This window comes from Dysidea avara, chromosome 12, assembly GCF_963678975.1.
Source record: "Dysidea avara chromosome 12, odDysAvar1.4, whole genome shotgun sequence".
NCBI classification, from domain to species: domain Eukaryota; kingdom Metazoa; phylum Porifera; class Demospongiae; order Dictyoceratida; family Dysideidae; genus Dysidea; species Dysidea avara.
Window position 1 is genome coordinate 24,387,519 of NC_089283.1, and position 22,451 is coordinate 24,409,969.

General features: G+C 37.2%; 2 protein-coding genes and 2 long non-coding RNA genes across 10 annotated transcripts in view; 2 read left to right on the top strand and 2 right to left on the bottom strand.

The window, feature by feature from the left end:
• LOC136241074 (uncharacterized) lies at nucleotides 1-16,540 on the top strand. The gene is made up of 9 exons (XM_066032247.1): nucleotides 1-467; nucleotides 5,312-5,386; nucleotides 5,768-5,898; nucleotides 6,588-6,814; nucleotides 6,864-6,915; nucleotides 8,925-9,103; nucleotides 9,171-10,533; nucleotides 15,552-15,606; nucleotides 16,437-16,540. The coding sequence occupies exons 1-4, from the start codon at nucleotides 389-391 to the stop codon at nucleotides 6,621-6,623; spliced, it is 321 nt and encodes a 106-aa protein (XP_065888319.1). The 5' UTR covers nucleotides 1-388; the 3' UTR covers nucleotides 6,624-6,814; nucleotides 6,864-6,915; nucleotides 8,925-9,103; nucleotides 9,171-10,533; nucleotides 15,552-15,606; nucleotides 16,437-16,540.
• On the bottom strand, nucleotides 1,627-4,749 carry LOC136241076 (uncharacterized). The gene is made up of 3 exons (XR_010694150.1): nucleotides 3,212-4,749; nucleotides 2,386-2,449; nucleotides 1,627-2,255 (listed from the first exon to the last, which is right to left on the bottom strand). It is a non-coding gene; the product is annotated as an uncharacterized lncRNA (long non-coding RNA).
• The window catches only part of LOC136241075 (uncharacterized), a 22,750-nt gene continuing 9,271 nt past the window's right edge, over nucleotides 8,973-22,451 (bottom strand). Inside the window, exons 1-11 of one of the 7 annotated variants that reach the window (XR_010694145.1) lie at nucleotides 19,740-20,465; nucleotides 18,320-18,388; nucleotides 11,751-11,787; nucleotides 11,554-11,608; nucleotides 11,308-11,502; nucleotides 11,166-11,244; nucleotides 10,338-10,499; nucleotides 10,180-10,218; nucleotides 9,605-10,120; nucleotides 9,277-9,381; nucleotides 8,973-9,223 (exon numbers count right to left, since the gene is read on the bottom strand). This is a non-coding gene — a long non-coding RNA (uncharacterized lncRNA). Of the gene's footprint in view, nucleotides 9,228-9,276; nucleotides 9,382-9,604; nucleotides 10,219-10,337; nucleotides 10,500-11,165; nucleotides 11,245-11,307; nucleotides 11,503-11,553; nucleotides 11,609-11,750; nucleotides 11,788-18,319; nucleotides 18,389-19,739; nucleotides 20,476-22,451 lie in introns of those variants that run through there. The other 6 variants (XR_010694144.1, XR_010694147.1, XR_010694149.1 and 3 more) reach the window with 6 other exon arrangements.
• Nucleotides 20,561-22,344, top strand: LOC136241073 (TNF receptor-associated factor 4-like). Its single transcript, XM_066032246.1, has one exon. It carries the CDS (start codon nucleotides 20,816-20,818, stop codon nucleotides 21,632-21,634), a length of 819 nt encoding a protein of 272 aa, XP_065888318.1. The 5' UTR covers nucleotides 20,561-20,815; the 3' UTR covers nucleotides 21,635-22,344.

Here is a 22,451-nt window from a genome sequence, read left to right on the forward strand (position 1 = left end):
ACAGATCGATATACTCTAATAAAACAGTCAGAAAATCACAAAAATACTCTAATTGAGCAGTCACATCATTGTTGCTTTGTTGCTGAATTCCGCCCGCCCGCACCTAAAACCAAACTTCAGATGACCAGAAACATAAAAACAAATTGGAGTGGCCTTACTATTAAAAAGTTACCTAACACGATTTCTGCTTTTTGTAGAGCCTATAGGGGGATGAGTGCAGAAGGAGCAAGCCAGACAATAGGGATGTGTGAGCCCGCCAATGATAGCTATAATATATCCAGTCAGGCTGAAATTTCCATCACACTGATGCAGCAGAAACTGCCACCATACATCCAGAACATCTTCATAGCTTGTGGTTATGACACTCTTCAAGTGATTGCAGAGATGAATGTTAATGAGTCATCCAAGTGTAATGACATTGACAAAATGTTGGAATATGTTAAGAAAACCTTTCCTAATGATAACAAGTATGCACTATAGATAAACTGGTGATTATGACACACTAACATGGGTGTGATAATGCTGCATGACGCACTCTGAAAGCAGTACTAATGCACACTGACTCTAGCAACAATGTGCTGGTTATTAGTTACATGTGTAGCTAACTGATAAACATGACCAGATTTGACAAAACCAGATGTATGATTTTGGAGCACTAGCTATATCAGTTTGAAATTTTGACATGCCTTTTTATAAAGCTATCGAAGAAATGTGTGAAATTTTAGGTCAATAACACTGAGTGGTCAAGTTACAGTTGATGTGTTGGATGTGTATGGAAGCCTGGTTTTGTCAAATCCAGTCATATACATAATGTACTATAGATGCACATGTATAGTGTGGATGGATTTTTATATCAAAGTCATCCAACCATCCAAGCCTTGCATTTAGCATTGCACAAGTTACATATTTGCTCCTTGAACTGGGCCTGCAAAAACAGAATATGTAAGCACAAACTACTGCACCCCAGCATATAACCATATGCTTGATTTGTATATATATATACGTATGTACCTAACTAAATTAATAATGGCTAAAACTGTGTGACCATACACACATGATAGCATGCGCATGATGGTATAAAATGTTTAAAAATTAGGCAAATTTATTTATTTTTTATTTATTATTACTAGCTATGTCTACTTCACAAGCGAAGGCTTTACACGGGGTGGGGGCATTTATGCAATTACAAATGATTGATTTGATTCTTAAATTGTTCAATAGAGATTTTATGTATCAATGTGCCCTATTATAGCAGGCCCGGTCACATACTTTCATCCATCTACTTCTGTTTTATTTATAATGTGTTAACTAGCAAGCTTTGGGACATAGATACTGGAGAACTGCCTATGTCAAGACTTGAGATCATTAATATTACATATATTCAAAAAAATGAGGTAACATTTGTGGGGCTTATAGCTGGAAATACATGTGTTTACTTAATAATGTGTATCTCCATTTCTGTGTAAGCTATAAATAATTCTGTAAGTTTCAGTAAAATCTCCATAAATTTCTACAGGTAGCTATAAGAATATAACAACACTAATTTTTGTGATGTGATATGAAGCATACATATAACCAGGCTCTATGTATATATATATAGGTATATGAGCGCATTGTTGTTTTGTATATAGTTTATGAAATTCACACATTCTCAAATAATTATGTGGGAAATACACCATCTATGTGTTGAATAAGTTACTAATGGGATAATGAGTGTGCATGGTGGGGAAGAGTGAGTACTAGTAGCTACTGTTGTAAATCAAACAGTGTCCAGGATGTACTGTATTTGGTGAGGTTATATACCAGTGGCAGTGGTGTATGAAAAAGAGAGGTGTTATTGCATTCATCCCTGGCAAGGTAAGCTATTAGCAACTGTAGTAGTTTTGAAGCTTGTTGATGAAGACCCTGAAAGGTTATTTGATATTTGGGTATGCACTGTCGAACAGTTCATTAAACTGATGACCAAGGCTACACGATTCACTTGGGTATCAGAGTTCCTGAAGTAGCTAAATGCGTAGGTGCTAAAGTGACCCAATCTTGTGCCACTATTTGCTTAACAGCAGAAGAAATGGCCTTGTCATGCACCTCTACAGTAGCAGACAGTCCTCTTTTCTCTTTCATAATAACACTCAGGAATTGAGGATCCAGTGGTGAAAAGAGCTCACTATATCCAGTTTGACAATTTGACTGATAGAGAGAATTTCTCTATAATCAGCAAGAAAACTTGTTGCAAACAAATGTCATCGATCATCTTGCTGGAAGCAATGAAAATTAATACGGAGATATCAATAGAATCTGGGTATAACTTTTGTTTAAACTTTATAAGAGTTCTAAGATTCTCCATTATTCCTTAACACTCAATAAGTATTCACTAAACTATCGTACCTTGAAAACTCCATCCACCAACCAGCATCATTTTCACAGCTGCCCTCCACCATGCTTCATTCTGCTAGGTTGACAAAAACATGATATTCAAGTATAGGTTGTGGTTAAACCAGTACTTTTAAGATGCTTAGCATACACTTTACAGGGAAACGCCCAGAAGGGTGTTTAGAGTCTTGAGACCTAATTGAACTTCAAAGGTATTAGATAAACTGCATAGCTAAAAGCAAAATATCAAAATATTCTAATAGAGCAGTCACAAATCTCTATTGGACAAATATGAAAGTACATGTACAGTGGTCCCTCTATTATCTGGGACCTGAGTGTGTTCAGATATAGTATGTACGAGTAATAACGAGTTGAGCTGAGCCCTGAGAAAACAGCTTTAAAAAGATAATTGGATTTTTCTCAAGAGAATATAAAATTTCAGCCATCAGATGATTAATGGTGACAATAAGAGCAGACATGTGTAGTTTGGCTTCATTACAAGTTGTCATAACAAACTAAACACTTCTATGACACCTATGGTGAAAATTTGATTTGGTCATAAATATTGTGTAAGACATTTGAATGAAATGATTTTCAAATATGTTTAGTGGGTCAAACAATTATACTACAAATGAGCCAATCCTGTAGGTTGTATCACATGACTATCATTATTATTTCGGGTCATGAAAGTCAGGCATAAGATTCAATAGGCATGGCCTAGCTAAGCTAGCAATTCAGAGTTATCATAGCTACCCTATACCTTCCAGATATAATAGCCAATGATTCTTTGATTGAAAAGTAAACGAGTGTTTGTAACATGTAAACTAATTTCAGTGCTAACCTTGATTGCTATCTTCAATGGGTGAACGTCTTCCTCTTAAGCTCGAGTTCCCCATCACTGTAAACCAAGTTTCTCTAGCTTCCATCCTGCTGAGTGGTCATTTGACTATACAGCACTATGTTGTTCCCAGAAAACTTTGTGTAAAAGAGCTACACAGTCCACCACAGCCATTAGTCCAACATTTATTGCATGCCATGATGGCATGAGGCTATTATGCTCCTAAAATTGAGCATTATGCTTTTGAGCAGTGCTCAAAAAATCACCTATTATGCTTTTGAGAATTGCCCATTATTCCCAAAATTGTGCCATCATAATTGGCTAATAATGCCAGTTTATTGCTGTATCACAACATTTTCATTGATGTTTAAGCTTCAAATAGTCTTCAATTCTTTAGCTGGTTGATGTATTAGAGTATTTCATTTCAATGTGACTGCTTTATTAAAGTAAAATAATGTTCAGTGACTGTTCTATTAGAGTTTCTGACTGCTCTATTAGAGTATATCTCGATCTTTTTAACGGAATTACGCAATCTGCAGATTTTCCTACTGTTAATGCTTTATAATCACCTCAAAATGCTAGCATAATTCCTGATTTCCACACATGCCTATTACGCCCGAAATTATGCCAGCATAATCGCCGCATCCCTAATGCCATCCAGTTTTATATTTACATCAGAAAACACAAGTTGAAAATACTTTTGCAAAGTGGAGTTATGAGAATTTGATTTATTGTGCTATTTTTGAGGACTTTGTCCAATGGAATAAATAAGAGAAATTTTTAAAAATTGCTTATATATAACTCCACTATCCTATGACAGATTTTCAAATACTAAGTGTTTAGGTATACTATACAAGGCTATGCTAGTTTAAAATTGTTTCGTTAATTTTACAATTTTCCTGGAGTGGCTATGAATGGTGCTTTGTACCCTATCCTATAGAGGAAAACTTTGGCAGAAGGATTCGGAAAATCTTTGCAAATTTACTCAACCTGCTAATCATATAGCTTGAGCTTGAGTTCGCCAAAATTTATTTTGCCAAATACAATTTACTAACTATTTGTCAAAGTGAGAACCAAGCATAAGTTGACAAAGGTAAATGCTCCTTTGTTCTTTCTCCACTACTGCGTAGATGTTGATTCATGGGTAGCATGTATGGCTTCTCTATAGTCTAATTTTTTGTTGTGACTGGATTGATTCAGAGGCACTTCTTGTACTGTTCTTCATTCGTAACACTGTAACTATAGTGAGCTAAAAACAATGCAACATTTTCTTGTTGCTTTTCTGTACTTGATGGTCGGGGTCTGGTATGTATTTAGAAATTTGTATTATTAGGTCTGGTGCCATTGATACAGTAGCTATGCACTAGTCATAAATTACGATAAACAAACAAGTGTAGGGAAAATTAGAAATTTTATAATTCAGTAGAGATCAAAAAATAAAAAGTAACAAAATAAAGGCAGCCATCTACACCTGCAGCTATATTAGTGAACATTTACAGGGGCGGTTTAGGGTTTTTTTGGGGTTTCCAGAAACCCCCTCTGAAATAGCGCTCCCCTGGGTGATAAAAATTACAAAGAGTTATACATACTGTATTATATTATGGCTTTTTCTATTGGCAAAATTTCATACTTTTGCCTTTGAAATCACCTTCACAGCATTCAGTGACTTTTTTTTTGTCTTCAACTTGCAGCTAGGCTGAAGTTGCAATTCCAGAGAACCTGAAACCCCCTTGGAAAATTTCTAGATCCGCCCCTGATTTAATATATAACTGAAGGAGGAATAATTGTCCACTAGTATAGCTGCAGGTGTAGATTGCCTCCCTTTGGTTTCCTTGTTAATATGTGATGTATACTTCACTGGGTACTATACTAAGCATAGTAGTTCATAATGTTGTGTTCCCCAATGCTTAGCCACACTTACAGATACTATATACACACTTATCAGTGTCTACCATTTTGCAAGTTTCAATATTGGCTATATATATCTCTTATTAGCATGTAACCACTTGTGATATGTACCATTCAGCATTATCTCCCCACCTCAACACTGCTGGGTGTACCACTGGAGTGGCTGGGGATAACATGTTATGTTTCACTTTGTAGAGAAGAGAGAGAAACTGATTATTCCTGGAAATAAGGGGCTGAGTGATGTCCTGTGTAATCATGTGGTCACACACGGTAAGTGTCATAACTTAATAGTGTGGAGAAGAAATTAGTGTACAGTAATAAAGACAAAGAGTTTGGTCACAGACCATATACATTATTACTTCTGAAAAGAAAACTACAATAAAAATTAACCTAAATTTCTTGGTGTCATGTTCCACTGTATTGGTGCAAAGCTCTTTAATTCCACCAAATCCTAAACTTTCCTTTATGCTACAACCTGTTAATGTGGACACTTGAGGACACCTACATAATCCAGACACTTAGTTAAGGTCCTAAAGTATCCCGTAGTACATAAACTTACCTGGAAACCTTGACAATCAGAACACTATTGGTTGGTCTCAAGGTGTCCACATCACCCCTTGTACATATTGTGATACTAGTTGGTGTATGTAGGGATCGGGCCGAGGGAGGCAGATCTTGATGCTCAGGTGATCAGTTTAGTGTCGGACTTGGCATTAGAGCAACTCCGTAACATCAAGACAGACATCATCACATTTGACCCTCAAGTGTTCAACCAGAAAATTGTATGTACTTGATAATCATAAGTTCATAATAATTATTTGTATGAGGAGAGTATCTAACTGGAGTACATTCAGCAAACACACTATAACACCTCATAGTGGTCTGTTCTCATAATAAAGGCTTGACCTTATCAACACTTCTCTATCACCAGTAGAGGTATTTGAACTTAACATTTGTACAGGTTATACTGGGGACAGTTTATGCCGGGGCAGTATACTCTCCCCAATTCAACTCTTCAATTTAAAGAGCTTAATGGTATCATAATGAAATGTGTCATGTGTTTAGTTGAAAATGTTGAGAGGACATGAATCAGAAGATTTAGAACGGGTGGATTGGTCTTGGCTTGGCAGTAAAGTTTGCAAGACATTTCACAGTGCTCCATCTGTTGATTTCTTGTAAGTGTGTATTAGGACTGCATAGCAAGTGGTTTGTAACACTTAAATGTTAATTGATGGTAGTTAAATTTGGCAGACAGTCAATATTAGCTATGCAAGTAGAGTTGGCTTAACTGATCAATTTTGCAAATTGTAGTCCTGCTAAACTAAGTTTCTTCACTTATGGTAGTGAAAAACATCATACTGTATAAATTATGATGCAGCCTCTACATTAAACCATAGATATACGACTCTTTATAATAAGAGTTGTATATCTATGATTAAATCATTAGTGGTTGCTATGGTACCTGTTACAGATATGGAAGTCTGGACTTACAAAGAGTGATGACTAAAGATGTCAACCATCTTCTGATTGAACTGAGGAAGGCATGTAATGAGTCGGGAGGTAAACGTGAACTCTAATCCATGCTGGGCCATTGATGTCATCTTACACAACTTTGTGCATTTCTTGGAGTTTCTAGCTCACCCCACATCATTTGCACAGACAGTAGAAAATATTTCCCACTTTTCATTTCTGATAAAGGTTAGCCTCTCAATTAATGATCACCTTGTTAAGATGACATGTTCAATAGGAGGGGATAGCTGGGGTACAGGTGATTGATAATCAACCATATATATTTCTACGTAAGTGTCATTCCTTTTGTATATATCAGTTGATATGTACTGTTGTGAGTACATAATTTACTCTTGGTACTGTGTATAGTATAAACTGTGTTTGTGAATTGTGTGAATTGAGCAAGTCATGAAATACACTTTCACAGAGTATTGTTTGTCACCCATTATCAATAAAATTGTCCAGCTCACAAGAACTGCTAGGCAGATTACAGTATACAAATTTTGAATGGTATGAAGCTTTTGTTCAATCCTTCTTCCTTGACATGTTAGTGTAGCCCATCAGTGGAGAGTGAATTATCCCAAACACCAAAATGACTGTCTATTAGAGAATTTTGTCAAGGAACTCCATATAAACTGACACACATACAGTGTTGGGAGTAACGCGTTACGTAATATTATTACTTTTGTGGTAACAAAGTAATATAACGAAATACGCTATAAAAACAGGTAATATAACTCAAGTTACTTTACTTGCAAATGTAATACGTTACCTAAGTAATATAGTTACTGTAACGAATCTAATATTACGTAATATTACTAAAAGTAACGAAGTTACTAATTTCGTTAGTAACCCACTGAGTAACGCCTAGCCACAATGAAGTAATGAAGCCTACTAAATGAGGCTTATTCACCAGCTTCTTACTTATATCAAGACTTGCACATTGTCCAACAATGCAATCGTGTCACGTGATAAGGTGGTAGTTTCACACATGACAGCTTAAGGCTATGGACACAAAGTAATATAATATGTAATATTATTAGTTACTTTATTTTATGGGTAATATGTAACTGTAACTAAATAGTTCAGCTGCAAGTAATATGTAATATGTAACTAGTTACTTTTTAAAAGTAACTTGCCCAACACTGCACACATGAACGCCCCTCCCTCCCCTTTTCACTTTAAGCATAGATAATATACCCCCCTGGATCGGAAACTGCACCATGCGCTCATAGACTTTGTACAAGAACCAGTGTCCTTAGGCTGGTTTCGCGCCTCAACAAATTTAATCCTATTACAGCAGAATGGTGGCATTAACAACTTTATTTTGTTATGAAAATGACTTGTGGTGTTATGATAATTGTTATGATAATTGCTTTGGTGAGTCTGACCACTTCACGTCACTTTTGGTTGAAAGTCTTACAATGCGGACTACATGCTTTGTTGGAAGCACATTCTTGGCTAAACTAAGCTCTGTAGGTAGAAAAAGAAAGTATCACAAGGTTAACTATGCTATAAAGAATGGCTTAGGCTAAATAATACGCCTTTCCATAACTTCTTTGTCAGGTTTTTGAGATGGTATATTTGGCAAAACTGGAAGCACATTCTCTCTGTGATTCTAAACAGTATTGCTACACAATTTATACTACGAAGTCATCAAATAATGCTCCATGGTATGGTCTGGGTGCAAAGGGCGTACCATACAGGGATTTGGTGTTTTCCTTGAATGTGTCCAAACCATCACATCTCGCTTCTACTGTTTGCACAATAAAGAGCCAATTACCTTGAAACTTGCTGTTGGCTTCCAAAACATCTTGAGAAAGAACCCTTTATCAATGGTGAGTCTTGTTTCCCCCAGAGAAAGGGGCATAAAACCAGCCTGTAACCAGTGGCGCTTACTAGTAGTTTCCAATCCAGGGGGATATATTATCTATAGTTTAAGTATTTGATTCTCCACTGTAAACAATCTTTAACCACAAGTGTTAAGTTTTAAAAGTTCACAATCGAAAAATGATGTTGGACTCATTGACTATATATTCAAACTAACTCCTCTGCTTTTTCTGTCCACTGATTCATTGTACATGACCACTATCCTAAACTTGATTTTCTACACAACGTTTCATACTGGTACAGCAGCTAGTAACTCTGGCATGAAGCAATAGTTTAACTTTTCTAAACTTATTAAGCAGGTCCAGGTTACTCTGCACACTAATGACACATGTGATTTTCAGGTTGGCTGGGTTACACAGGTAACCTTAATCTACAATGACCTTATTAATCAGGTCTTTTGCATTTATAGCAGATCAAGCAGGTCAGGCTCAACGTCCCAGCACTAATCAATGTATCATTTCACTAGACATGGAGTCATGGAAGGTGATTATGTCATTGTATATTACATCATAAACAATTTGTTGTTACACCAAATCACCGAAACTTATGAGTTGCTGCTGTTCAAGCCACGTACAGGTAGAACAAAAGGTAAAATCTTATTTGTTGCTGGTTGATCATTCGATGATCTCAAATCCTTCATCGTCACTGTTTGTAGGCTCCACTATAAGGAACGTTGGAATGGACAAGACTACAAATCTCACATCTGGACTGTCTACCAATCCTTATAAATGTGATTTTTAACAATTATTAAACAAACTCACATTCTTTTTAAGGTACACTTTCTCTGTCCATATTCAGCTGGTTCCAAAATGGAGGGTCTCTTTTATGATCTCAAACATTGCTGGTGTGTGTGACAACACTTTACTCTGTTGTGAGAACAACACAACATAGTAACAGGAGGAGGAAGGATGGACTAGCATAAATATTAGCTACAGGTTCATTTTATCAAACTGCTTTTTCAATAAACAACTCTGGTGTTTGAGAGATTCATACAGTGCTACTAATGTTTATAGGTAGGTGACCTGTGTAACACAAGTTGTTAAGAGCTTAGGTGAACAAGAACAGATGATAGAAGTCGTTTACACACACCTTCAAAGTGCTGTATAGCTCATGTAGTTATCGGTCATTGTTACAAAGAAGCCCTACAAACACACCAAATACAAGATGGCTGACATGTGCTGGTTACCAAGGCATAGATGGATCAATATCACTAATCCTCATCAGAGGAGGATGGTCACGTGTCATCAAACATCTTGTGGTCTCAAAGAAAAGTTCAACTGAACCTTGACACCTCAGTACTAATGTGTGAATCGACATCAGTTCCCAGAGCCCTTCTTTCAGCTGCCCAACACTTTGCGTGGCTTTTATAACTAAGAAACAAATGCGCTACATTGTTTATACTTCTCATGAATGTGACAGGACTTCATATTAACAATGCTAATTTCAGGCGTCATGTTTTATTGTGTAATCACACGTAGTACATCATAGGGGTATGACATATGATCAACCTCTTCTGGATCCTCAGGACTATGACATTGATACGAGATATCTGGGATGTGATTGAGTGGACCATTGGTCAGGTAGTGTGAGTATGCTAGCAGCTTCCTGTATGTAGAGAGGGATGTGGCTTGTGGTGTGATGTCATTGGAAATTAACCACGCCACCTTTATAGCCATGTCTCGGCTTTCCACCGATGGCTCTAACTAATTGGGACAAATCACAAATAAACACTACACTCATTGTTGATCACTAGTTAAGTATAAAATTAGTCAATGAGACAGTTTATTTTTGCTTCATATACAGTACCACTACATATACAAACCTTTAGTCCGTCAGCATACTGCATCTTATCTAAGATCAGGGTTCAATGGCAGGACCACTAGACTTGCTGTTAATGGTGGAACACTTGATGGAATGGATAGGGACAACTCTAGGATGTACTCAAAATCAACATTGGAATGATGTGGACATCTTCACTAAATGACTGAAAAGGAGAACACATGGGCTTATACTAAGAAGTGAGTGGCCATTTTCAAATTGACTAAACATTCACTGATACCCAAGATGTGTGGTGTAGCTACTACTGACCCAACCAACACAGCAAAAATAGTGTTCCAATACTACCTATTCTAACCCCGTCTTTATTCAGTATTGGAACAACTATTTTTAAAAAACTGCCTATAACGAGACAAAACGAACAATGACTCTAATGTTATTGACTATTGGGGGCTGTGATCTGTTCTTGTTTGAGCCAAGGTAGAATTTTTGGACTATTAGTTCCACCACCTAAACATAGACGGAATAAATACAGTCAGTATTTGTGTATGAATTATGCTGTGCAAGACAGTTGCCTACGATTTTAAAAATAAAGCCACTTAAGAGATTTTTAAGTGCTGCAAGAGCTAGAGATACCGTAATAGAGCAGTCAGACATTCAACCTTGAATATAATGGTTAATAAGGACAAATATTTTGGTATTCAACATACCTGGCTCCATAACAGACTACAATGTAGTAATAATGGGCCAAAAATTCTCAGTCCATAATGTCCATTAATTACAGAGAGAAATTGTACTGTAATGTGGCCACCCAATGGTTAGTTTGTATTGCAGTTGTAGTATAAATGACCTTTATTTGTGTGGTGGTACTTACCATGTTGTCCATAACAACTAACATATCCATGGCAACATGAACAGCCAATTCATTCCATTCACCATGAACAACTAGTTTCCTAAAATAGAGTAATACCATAAAAGTAGTTTGGAACCCCTCCATAAAAGACTGATTTTATTACAATTATAAAGGTTGTCCTCTTTCAGTAGTGATGTATGGAGCTGGACCAAAAATATTTATGGAGGTGTTTTCTATCGAGATCTTAATTCATAAAGTTTGTTAAGAGGTTTCACTGAACACAGATGATCTAACATAACTTGGGCCACGTTGTACGGTCCAGACCAGTGTGGTCATCCCAGGTCTACACCTTGTAGAGCTGTGGGGGAAATGGCAGTATATTGGTTACCTAGCAACACCACTTACTAACCAATTGGGTGCAGGCAACAATCACTTGTACTGACATCTAAAAATTGTGATAGAATCTATAAATAAAGAAAAATACAGATAGAACATATTACAACACAAAAGGGCCAATAGTAAAAAAACATATATCCTTGAAAAGGACAATGGAATAAGCTCACAGAGTATTGAGCTAAGTGTTTTCCAATGATTCAGTGGTATTACCTTCATGGGTCATGTTCTTTAGGTGATCATCTCCAATCTAAAATGTAAAATGCTTATATTATACCTTAATGACAAGATTGATTCTATGGTTGTACATGTACAAGGTTGTACTGGTGCCATTATCCAAACATCTGTGTGTAATTCAATCACAAAGAGTGTTCAGATAAGTGAAGCCCACACTCCTTTATAGAGTACCATTTAACTACTCTAATAGAAGATACAGAACAGTGCCACTTCTGAGAAGTACAGTATTATCATCCCAGCCACTACACAAGACCAGCAATCAAATGATGCTGGAAGATCAGCATTTATTATATTGTTTGGAATAACATTTATTTCATAGCTCCTTAGCGTTTTCCTCAGCATGAACATTTCACAGATTAAAGTTTAACCCTTAAACCCACACTGTCCAGATAACTGGACCAATGATGACAAGGTGAGCTCACTCAGTTAATGAGATAACATTTGAACCACAACCACAAAATGCAAGTGATGCCAAATGAGTTGATGACCCATGCCAGAGTCGAAGGCTTTCCACATATCCAAGTATATAGTATCAAATGTGTTGGACTGTTGGTCAAGAAGTCAAAGAATATTAATAGCTGTTGTAAGGTGAAAGCTCCTTTATGAAACCAAACTGACATGGGCCAATTTAAGCAACTAAATGATTAACTATTTTATCAAATACCAATCGCTAAAGTACCGTGGGTGTATGAAAAATAAGAAATTGGTCAATAGCTCTTATGTAACCAAGGTTTTGTCATCGATTTAAAAAAAAATGGGACAACCTTGTGATCTTCCAGATTGCAGTAATACTTGCATGTTGAAGAATGGTAAATAGATATCTGGTGTAGTGGCTGACACAAAATTGGTGCACGAGTCTGGAGAATCTTTGGGAAATGAGGTCAATACCATCAGTATCCAGGACAAAAGGGTATCATACTATAGTGATTGAAATTGAGTCTGTGTGGCCAGTAAGTTATCAGTATTATATAGTGAGGTTATTATCGAAGAGTAAATAATATTATTTTTGTAATTGCTGTGAGTGGCTGATTTGAGTGATTTCACAAAAATGTGAGGGTAAAAATTCACAAATAAATTTCATCAATGTCAGCCAGCATTAGAATATTTGCCTGTTTTATGGTCTTGGAGTGGATCCCATTTTGGTGTTCATCGCACTACATTTTCCTTAACGCAGTATTTTATTTTATATACCTCCATTGTATAGTGGTATATGATGGCAGGATTATTGCAAGTGACAGTGATGGCTGCACAACCAAGAGTGTATAGTCTTTAATAATGTCTTTAATAATGACTACATTAACTACATTATTTGAAAAATCATGTTGCTACTCTCAAAGATTATGTTAAAGCAATAACTCAATTACATGAGGTTAGTATATTATTAGTATGATAATAATCATTATCAAAGGGTTTCTATCAACAACTGCTATTCTGATTTAGCTACTTCCAGTAGTTTCTAGTGTCCCACAGGGTAGTAGTTTGCATGCCCCTTGCTGTTTTTAGTTTACATTCATGAAGCCAACTACTCAAATTTGCCGACGATGCCAAGTGCTTTATTCATGATAGAACACCCTCTGATCAGAAGGCTCTTCAAGATGACTGGCACTGCTCTTTTAACTTGGTCAAGGGATGTTGATCTGGATTTCAGTTTAGGCCAGGCAAACTTGATTGATTGTTTCTCATCCCTGCCTGCATCCCTTTTTACCCCACCGCCTCTAATTTCATTATTGCTGTTATCAGTCACGGCACGTATTTTGATGCTAAGAAGTCTGGATATTCATGGTAAATGAATAGTCTCGCATGGCCAGGCCCACTCTTCGCACGACACTTATTGATTGATAATTATAAGTGCCTAGCTGCGAGAGCTGGCTATTATTTTAAAGCACAGCTTAATGTCTCTTGCACCTCAGAAATGGTGATAAAACTTAAGTATCAGCTTGTAAAAGGCTTTAGCTGATCTATGTAACAGACAACCTGATTTAGAGGGTTTTCTTTAATAATGAATAATGAAAAATGACCTCCCACCCGCATGGAAACTGAATCCAAATTTCTGTGGATGAGAAACAAGTAATCAAGTTTGCCTGGCCTTAAAAAATTTATTCATTTATCATTCAAACGTAAACTCAACACCACTTATTTTATGTCCAATTCAATTGTAGCTACCTCATGTCAATTCTCATAAAGATCTCGGATTAAGTGGGCATGCTACTAATTCCTATGGCTTCACAAGGTGTTTTCATTGATCTGTGCTTCCTTTCATTCTTTTTTTGTATCAAATGTGTTTGTGGTGATTAAAAATTGCCATCTCCAGTTAGAAGTACTGACTTTACTAGAGACTCAGTTTAGTATTTTAGACCTAAAGAATGGGAATTCTACAAATTTTGGATCTAGTCTCACAGTTTTGGTTCTACACTTCTTAACCTTTGTCATCTGCTACCTAAGCATATTTGTAACAAAAGTATGGAAGTAATTTTTTGGAGTACTTGATCAAATGAGCCATTTAACTCTCTTGCGAAGTTCAATGTCTCAACTAAAACATGTTTTATTCATCAGGTGGAGAACAGTGTCTATGTTGGTTTTACAGCTTCATACAAACACATAATTTTATTCACAGAAGCCATAGGACATAATTGCTTGCCCCCTTAATTATCATGAGTCTGAAGACCTAAGTTGGGATAAACATTACAAAGACATCACCGCTCGTGCATACAAACAATTTGCTTGGACTAATTTGCCATACTTTTGCCCCCATGACCCATGCACCTAATTCTACATTGGTTAGACTGTATGTATCATTGGTAAGATCACAGTTACTCTACTGTATGCAAGTTTGGCATCCTCACCTAATGAAAGACATAAATTTTGAAAGAATTCAACGTCGTGCCACTACTAATACATCTTGAACGATTACACTAGTTGTTACAAAAACCGTTTAATAAACCCAAGGCTTCTTCCTTTAATGTACATAATTATTAGAACTTCAAAACATACTGTTTGCTATCAAATCTATCAAATCACCAACTAATCAGTTCAACATAAATAGCTAACTGCATCGCCTTCAACTCTATACCAATACTAGATCAGGCTCCAGCAACAAACTCTTGTTACCTCAACATCTTAACAACATATCACAACATTCTTATTTTCATTGTTTAGCTATAGCTACCATCCCTGTGGAATGCCATACCAATTCTAGGCTTAAACGTGTCAATTTGTTTGCTGAAATCTAAACTGAAATCATATCTGTGGGATAATTTCCTGAGAAACTTTGATGAGAATAACAACTGCACTCTATATTACTTATGTCCATGCTCCAGATGTCACCAAACTAAACCTCCAACTACCAATTTTAATCACTTATAATCTTAACTATATGTAACAATGTAATTACTTAAGTAGTCAGTGGGTGCGTGCGTGGGAGGGTGTGGAGGGGAGGGGTGGTGGGCTGCCCACGCACAAGAAGTGGTTGACAGTGAAAAAACAGTGAAAAAACAGTCTATAAGTATCATGCAACTGTTTAAATATATACGTGTATATGCATTAGTTTGCCGGTGATAGTTATAAACAGCGAACAGAATGTAATGAATTGCCCGCCCATGCACAATTTGCGCCTTCGTTAAAATGGCCTTGCTCAAATACGATTAAATGTCTATGACATAGTTTTCTGTATAAATACTTTGGTTTGTTTATCATGCTGTAATATTGTGCTGCTGTGTTATGCTATAATAATATTAATGCTTTATATGTTATTTAATGATGTTTCTATTCGTACTTTAGTACACGGTGGGAGGTGAAAGCATCCATGATGACGATTGGGCAATGTGCAAATAAGGTGAGTGTATGCTTTGTACAAAGAAGCCCACGTAGCTGTGCAGGGCTCATCTTCTGTACAGGCTCAGCTTCTGTATAGCCTTTTATTTTTCCCGAGGGGTAGCCAACGCCCAAGCAAACACTGAAATGGTGTACCAGAGGGGTTGCCAACGCCCACGCAAAGCACCCAAATGGTGTGTACGAGAGTCCCAATCTTTATGTATTTTAAAAGCATTTAGTGAGATTGCTTGCTAACTAGTAACTACCTGTACAGTTGTTGATCTACATCTTGTTCTAGCTATTCATGATCGATCATTGTCTACTTTGTTAAACTCACTTTCTCCATTATTTTTACGTGATTTTGGATTTAGGATTTGGTTTCTAAAATATTTGTGTATTTCTGATTGGATTTCTCACATAGCATACAAGAGTCCCAAGGCATTGGCTACCCCTTGATTTTTACCAAAAATCAGTTCATCTCTAGTTGACAAAGGTAGTTCTGACCATCTAATTATGATATTAGAATCTAAATTAAATTGATCACAGATACTCATTTCCCTTGTTGCTATATGTGGTGGACCACAAAATTAACTAATGTAAACAACCCTTACCATACCAGTAGTAAGGTATGGTAAGGGTTGATTTTGTGGTCCACCACATATAGCAACAAGGGAAATGTGTATCTGTGATCAAGAATTTAATTTAAATTTAGCTTGTAGTGTTTTATTTTTAAGTAAATATGTAGTGTAGTGTAGTGTGTGTGTGTAGTGTGTGTGAGTGTGATTGTGTGCGTGTGTGTGTGATAAAGATTTTTTAAACTCACCAATTAAAATGTGACTGTTTTTTCCACAGGTTTACATGCTGGAGAACTGCAAACAGCTAACTTGAAACTTTTATAATGACCATTTTTAAAAAAAAAATTTATTTGATTACATGTACAAAATACAAAGTTGGATCACGTGATCAAAATAGTTTAACGTGTTATTATCATAGATAATATACCTACTGTCAGTAGGTATATTATCTATGGCATGATGTACAAGGCCTATTGACAAACATTCAAGAACGGAATGCTTCTCCATTGCAACTCGCCCACGTAATATAGAGCACGCGTCACTAATAATCAGTGCTCAGTCGGGGTATGCGACTATTGGATTGAGATGGTGATTTTTATAAAATTATTTGTATCATGTAAAACGTTCGTCACGAACGGTAGTATTCAAGCAAGGAGCGATCTAGCCTTGTATAACCGGGATTCGTTAAAAAGTTCGCGCCTGGATTGTTGGGGTGAGCCAATATTTTCATTGCCAATGGTTTTATGTGTAATGTTAAACCCCCTACTTTGTACCATGAAAAAGGCCGTATTAAGCTGTTACATTTTATGTGAAAGTAGATGTCATGCTGGCCATTCCTGCTAGAACCGGGGAAAGGTTTAAAAGTTATACAGAGCCTTGAAAACCTGCTTCCAGTGTAGACGTGTGTATATTGTGAATAAAAAAAATATTTTTTTTAAAGTCGCTTAATTGTTGGATATGGGTGTGCCATTATAGGGCTGGTCTCCTATCCTTTCAAAACTTCCAAGCCAGTTCCCTTAACTCTTCCCAGTCTGAGTAGAGTAGCTATACATGCATGTGAAAGGAATTATTTTCGTGTTATTAAATCATTTTGTAGCTACTATAGCTAAAACCTCAGAAGTTTTTATTTCCTTTTGCAATTGTTTCCAACTGTTAATAAAATTTATACCAAGGTCAAGCATAACAGAGCTGTTGAACTTGGTGCAGCTATAGATTTGGTTTTGAATTTAGCCAGTCGGCAATTCCTTTCTTCCCTGGCAGAGGAAAGCTAGCTACATAGCTATGCTTTTATGAATATGCGAGTAAATATTTCACATACTTCACAAGTTTCATATTTAATTGTTATCAGGTGTGCTGTTGATACAAACATATCCATAGTGGCTTTGTTAATACTTATTAAGGTCCATAAAGCAATTCCATCCAACACAACACGCTGCTCATTTTCGAACTACACTTGGATTGATGCTGATGGATGCCTTGAATGCCAGGGTGGTTGAAACAAGGGTTCTGAACAGTCTTAAATGGTGGTATACCTTTTTTACAAGACATATTTTCGTTGTGAACCACCGGAAAACGTCTTTTACCAAAATACGGATGGCAGAATTGAAATCAGCATGTCTATTTTGCCCAGGATTACTTCTTTCAGCCTCACCGGCCACAGAAACTTGAGGAAAACTCAACAACTTTTGACTATAACTGGTGCCGTAAACTCTCATAGAATTTTGTGTACGATTATTTTTATATGGGCTCCCTATGGGGAATTTTATTTCTCCAACTTTGATTTTGCGTATTTAAATAAATACTGCATGAAATTTAATTCGGTAAAGTGCATTACGAAGTACGAACCTTTGGCTACGACATACTATAACAGTAGCTCGTCAAACGTTTGCTGGAGGTGTGTAATTTGATTAGTAAAAATATGCATGAAAATTAGATAGGTTGAAAATCTCTACTCTCAGTATTGTCCTACAGCATTTGTGGTAGCTGCTGATATTGATGGGCACAGTCTAGCCTGCATGTTTTAGTTTTCTAGCAGTTGTCCAGCACATACAAACACTGCACATGCTGCATCAGTAATGAAATGTATATCAGCACACAAGGTTTGGTGCATTGTACATCTTGTGTCCAACATCACAATTTGTTTGCATAACTAGACCTCACCATGCATATCAGTCGTATCATCATCCAAACTAATCATTCCACAAGAATGACAATAGTAATCCAATGATTCTAAATAAACAAACATTATAATAACTGTGACACATCATGACTCATCGGTATATACAAACAAAGAAATTCACTGATTCACGAAGAAATCCAACTATTCCCCCAGAAGCTATTTAAACTAGAACAATATAGATACATTTTACCGCAACATGAACAAACGCGTACATGTTTACTTAATGATACAAATGAGTACACAGAATGTGATGATGTATATTGAACTGTTTGCTGAAGCAATTAATAGGTGCATAATTATAATATTTTTTGGCCTACTGTAGTCTAATGTATTTCAATATGTTTCATTTTAAACAAAGGATTATGTAAACTAGTTGAGTTTCACTAAGTGGGTAGTCTGCACAAACAGAGTAAAGTCAAATAGCTAACTGAAACAGGTACTATACTTCATGTATTCATCTGAACGTGCCCCCAACAATAATAGGCCATTACACACTTCATTTTCAGCTATATTCAGCCAGTTACACAGCATTGCATGGGAAGCTCCTCTGTGATCATTCCAGTCACTATAGTAACAGAAAATACGGAAAACTTCTGTTCCACATGCAGGGAAGCCATTACATGGCGCTAGCTACCACAAATCAACATATTTCGCTGTCAGTAAAGGAAGACTCAAGTAGGTCCATGATGTTCACAATATATGTACTGCGGTATGCCAAATTAAGGTACCAAGTAACGTTGAACAGTGAAGAAATCAAGCCCATAGCAAGGGGTCTGTTCCAGGTAGTTGTAAAGCTAAGTACCATGTGCAAAATACACACATGGTCTTACTAAGGGGTCTGGAGGCATGCCCCTACAGATTTCTTCTGAGATCACTTACTGACTGCTCTATCAGAACAAACGACTGTTCTATTAGAGTGTCCCAATCTTTTGCAAACTCAATATATCAGAAAATTGATAGGTGGTTGCTATGCCTATGGGGATCACAAAGGTTTGGTCTCTTGCAAAAATATCAGCTAAAATCCAGCCTGACTTGTCCTTCACAACAGCTTGGCATTATTACAAACTTGGGAACTGGACTAGTTGTTCAGTATAGAATATCGCTATATAATTAACCACCCATCTCCACGACATCTAGTGTCTTATGACTAGCGGCTATAAATTTTTGTGATGTTTGGGAATATGATACCATATATACTACCATACATCTGCAAGTATTTTCTTGTAGTCTACATGTCCATTTTCAGTTGAATGCACACGCTGTACGTCATAAAATTTCTCAACTAACAACCGGTGGCCAGAGACAGTTTTGTCACTCCCATTCACTATTACAGAATTTTGTGAAGGGCAGGCACAAACAAAGCCGGTTTAGTTTCTTACCCCATATATTGTATATGCTTACCCTTTGTTTGGCAGGCAAATGTAGAACATCTTCCAACTTCACGGGTAGATTAACAAAATAAACTTCTTTGTTTTAGTAATGAAAGGGCTAATTAGAAATATCACTTCTTTCCACTCCATCAGTTCAAAACGTCTGTTATGCACCTATCAATGTCAAGCCCCACCTACCCCAGGTCGAGCAGAGGTGGGAATTTGCAAATGTTAGATGACAAATTCCCACCCCTGGGGACAGCTTTGAGTTCTACTAATTCGTATTATTTATCCCGGGAATCACTAACAATATGGCCAAGTATGCATGCTATTCGTGTTGCAAATGCCCCTACCCTGGGGGCGAATCCCCTACAAATCCCCACCCACTGTCCGACCTGGGGTAGGTGGGGCGTGACATTGATAGGTGCATTATCTAATGCACCTTCTTCGTTTAATACTGTTTTGCTTTTGGAGGGATCAAGATATTTTCCTCTACAGAACCTTTCAAATAGCTCTCTGTGACCCTCTGAGGTTTCAATGTAACTCAGTATCTTCTCTATTTACTCATAGTGAAACTCAAACATCGCATATACTGCCACGAGGAAATCTCGTGAGCCAACACTTGGAACGACGATAGGTCGGAAACCGATACAACTGTACTGTGTCGCATCTCGCCTTACCATATGTCAGCACCCAGCTCGGCACCCAGTCAGTCAGCACGACACCAGTGCGCAATTTATAAATTGTTGCGCATTTTATGAATTCACAAAAGGCGCAGCGCAAATTCACAGATTGCGCCTAACAGTACAGTCAATTGCAGAATTATTGAAATTTTTCTTCCCTTGCCGTAAACAATACTGAACATTCCGTGGGCTGGAAAACTATTTGTAGTGACGCCGGATCAGCCGGACTGAGGAAAAATAATAGTGTGGTTCAACTGCTGTTGAATCCGTGGCAAGGACAATAAAATTTACTCACAAGCCTTACGGAAGCATTCACGGTACGGCATACTTTTTTCAAGAATTCTGCAATCAATCAATCGACTGTAGCTACCGCAATATTACACCGTGATTACCATTATCAGGTGTTGTACTGAGGAGAGAAAGAATGGCAATAGCCACCCCGCTCAATGGCGGGGGTGGGTACGAATATCAGTTTGTAGACACTCCATTAGATATGTTTGTGTGTAAGATTTGTCAGTATCCGAGTAGAGAGCCTCATCTTAGTGAATGTTGTGGTCACACATTTTGTAAGTCTTGTCTTGAGGCTGTGAAGAAATCTATCGCCATTACTAAAGCTTGTCCCATTTGTCGAGATAAAGAATTTGTCACTTTTCGCAACAGACAAGCTGACCGAGCTATCAGGAGTCTTCATGTGTTCTGTAGTAACAAGGAGAAAGGATGTGAGTGGCAGGGTGAAGTGAACGACATCATCAATCACCTTGGAAACAGTGATGGTTGTCAATTTGAAGATGTGACATGCTCCAATGATTGTGGAAAGTGTTTACAACGACAATATCTGACTGGTCATGTTGAGGATGAGTGTGTACGTCGTAAGGTTGACTGTCAGTATTGCCACATTACAGGAGAACATCAGTTTATTGAGGGTGAACACAAGGAACAATGTCCCAAGTTCCCAATAGCCTGTCCCAACAAGTGTGAGGTTGGTAGTGTCCCAAGAGGTGATGTTGAAGAACACATGAAGATGTGCCCACTGGAGCTAATCCGGTGTGAATATCATGTGGTGGGTTGTGAGGAGAGGATGGCTCGTAAGGATCAGAAGAAACACAATAAGGAGAAGATGGAAGAACACTTGTCCTTTGCCACACGTCAGTTCACTAAAAATCTTACAAAAGCTGAAAAGGAGCACATCACTCTAGCTACCAATACTGATGAGGTACTAGCTAAACTGGAGACCAAATTCTAAACAAAGATCACCGAGATTGAAACTGCTGCTCAGAAGAGGATCACTGAACTGGAAACTAAGCTGGAAGAGAAGACACAACAAATAGAACAGTTAATAACTGACCCAAACATATTCTGGTACAACACTGTTAGCTATCAAGCATCAAAGTTATCATCAGGTGATCAAGTTGTTCCAGTGATTGTGAAGATGTCAGAGTTTAACAAGAAGAAGAGTGATAAAGTTGACTGGTACAGTGACTCATTCTATACTCATCACAAGGGATACAAAATGTATTTGTATGTTTATGCTGCTGGTGTGTTTAGTGGTTACATGACAGTGGGTCTGATCCTCATGAAGGGTCCATATGATGATCAGTTAAGGTGGCCAGTGAAGGGACATTGTGAGGTGAAGTTGTTGAACCAGATCGGTAACAGTGAACATCATTTAGGGAATGGGGAGTATCAGGATGATGGTCATAATAGGGTCACTAAAGGGAAGATAAGTAGCTGGTACATATGATACGCTTTTCAGTTCATTTCCAATGAACACCTCCTCAAGATCACTCCCACATGTCAGTACCTCAAAGATGATAGCATCTTCCTTCAAGTAGACTATAAACTAGATATAGTGTAATTTCTTGAAATATTTTTTTTGTTTTATGGGTTCAACATAAATCTGTATGACACTACCGTATAGCTGGAAATTTTCAAGGGACAAAACTTTCACGAATTTTGCAAGTGATGATAACTTCATGAAAATATAATCGTGGAATGTTTCAGTTTATAAATGTAGCTATTACCCGCCTTCTATACACTTTCATGAATTTAAAAAAGTGAAA

Excerpts from the sequence above, each read along its gene's own strand:
- LOC136241074 (XM_066032247.1), top strand. The coding sequence starts at position 389 with ATGTTAATGAGTCATCCAAGTGTAATGACATTGACAAAATGTTGGAAT. Across the intron at positions 5,387-5,767 it reads TAATCATGTGGTCACACACG|GGATCGGGCCGAGGGAGGCA; the intron begins GTAAGTGTCATA and ends TGGTGTATGTAG. Across the intron at positions 5,899-6,587 it reads AAGTGTTCAACCAGAAAATT|ATATGGAAGTCTGGACTTAC; the intron begins GTATGTACTTGA and ends TACCTGTTACAG.
- LOC136241073 (XM_066032246.1), top strand. The coding sequence starts at position 20,816 with ATGGCAATAGCCACCCCGCTCAATGGCGGGGGTGGGTACGAATATCAG.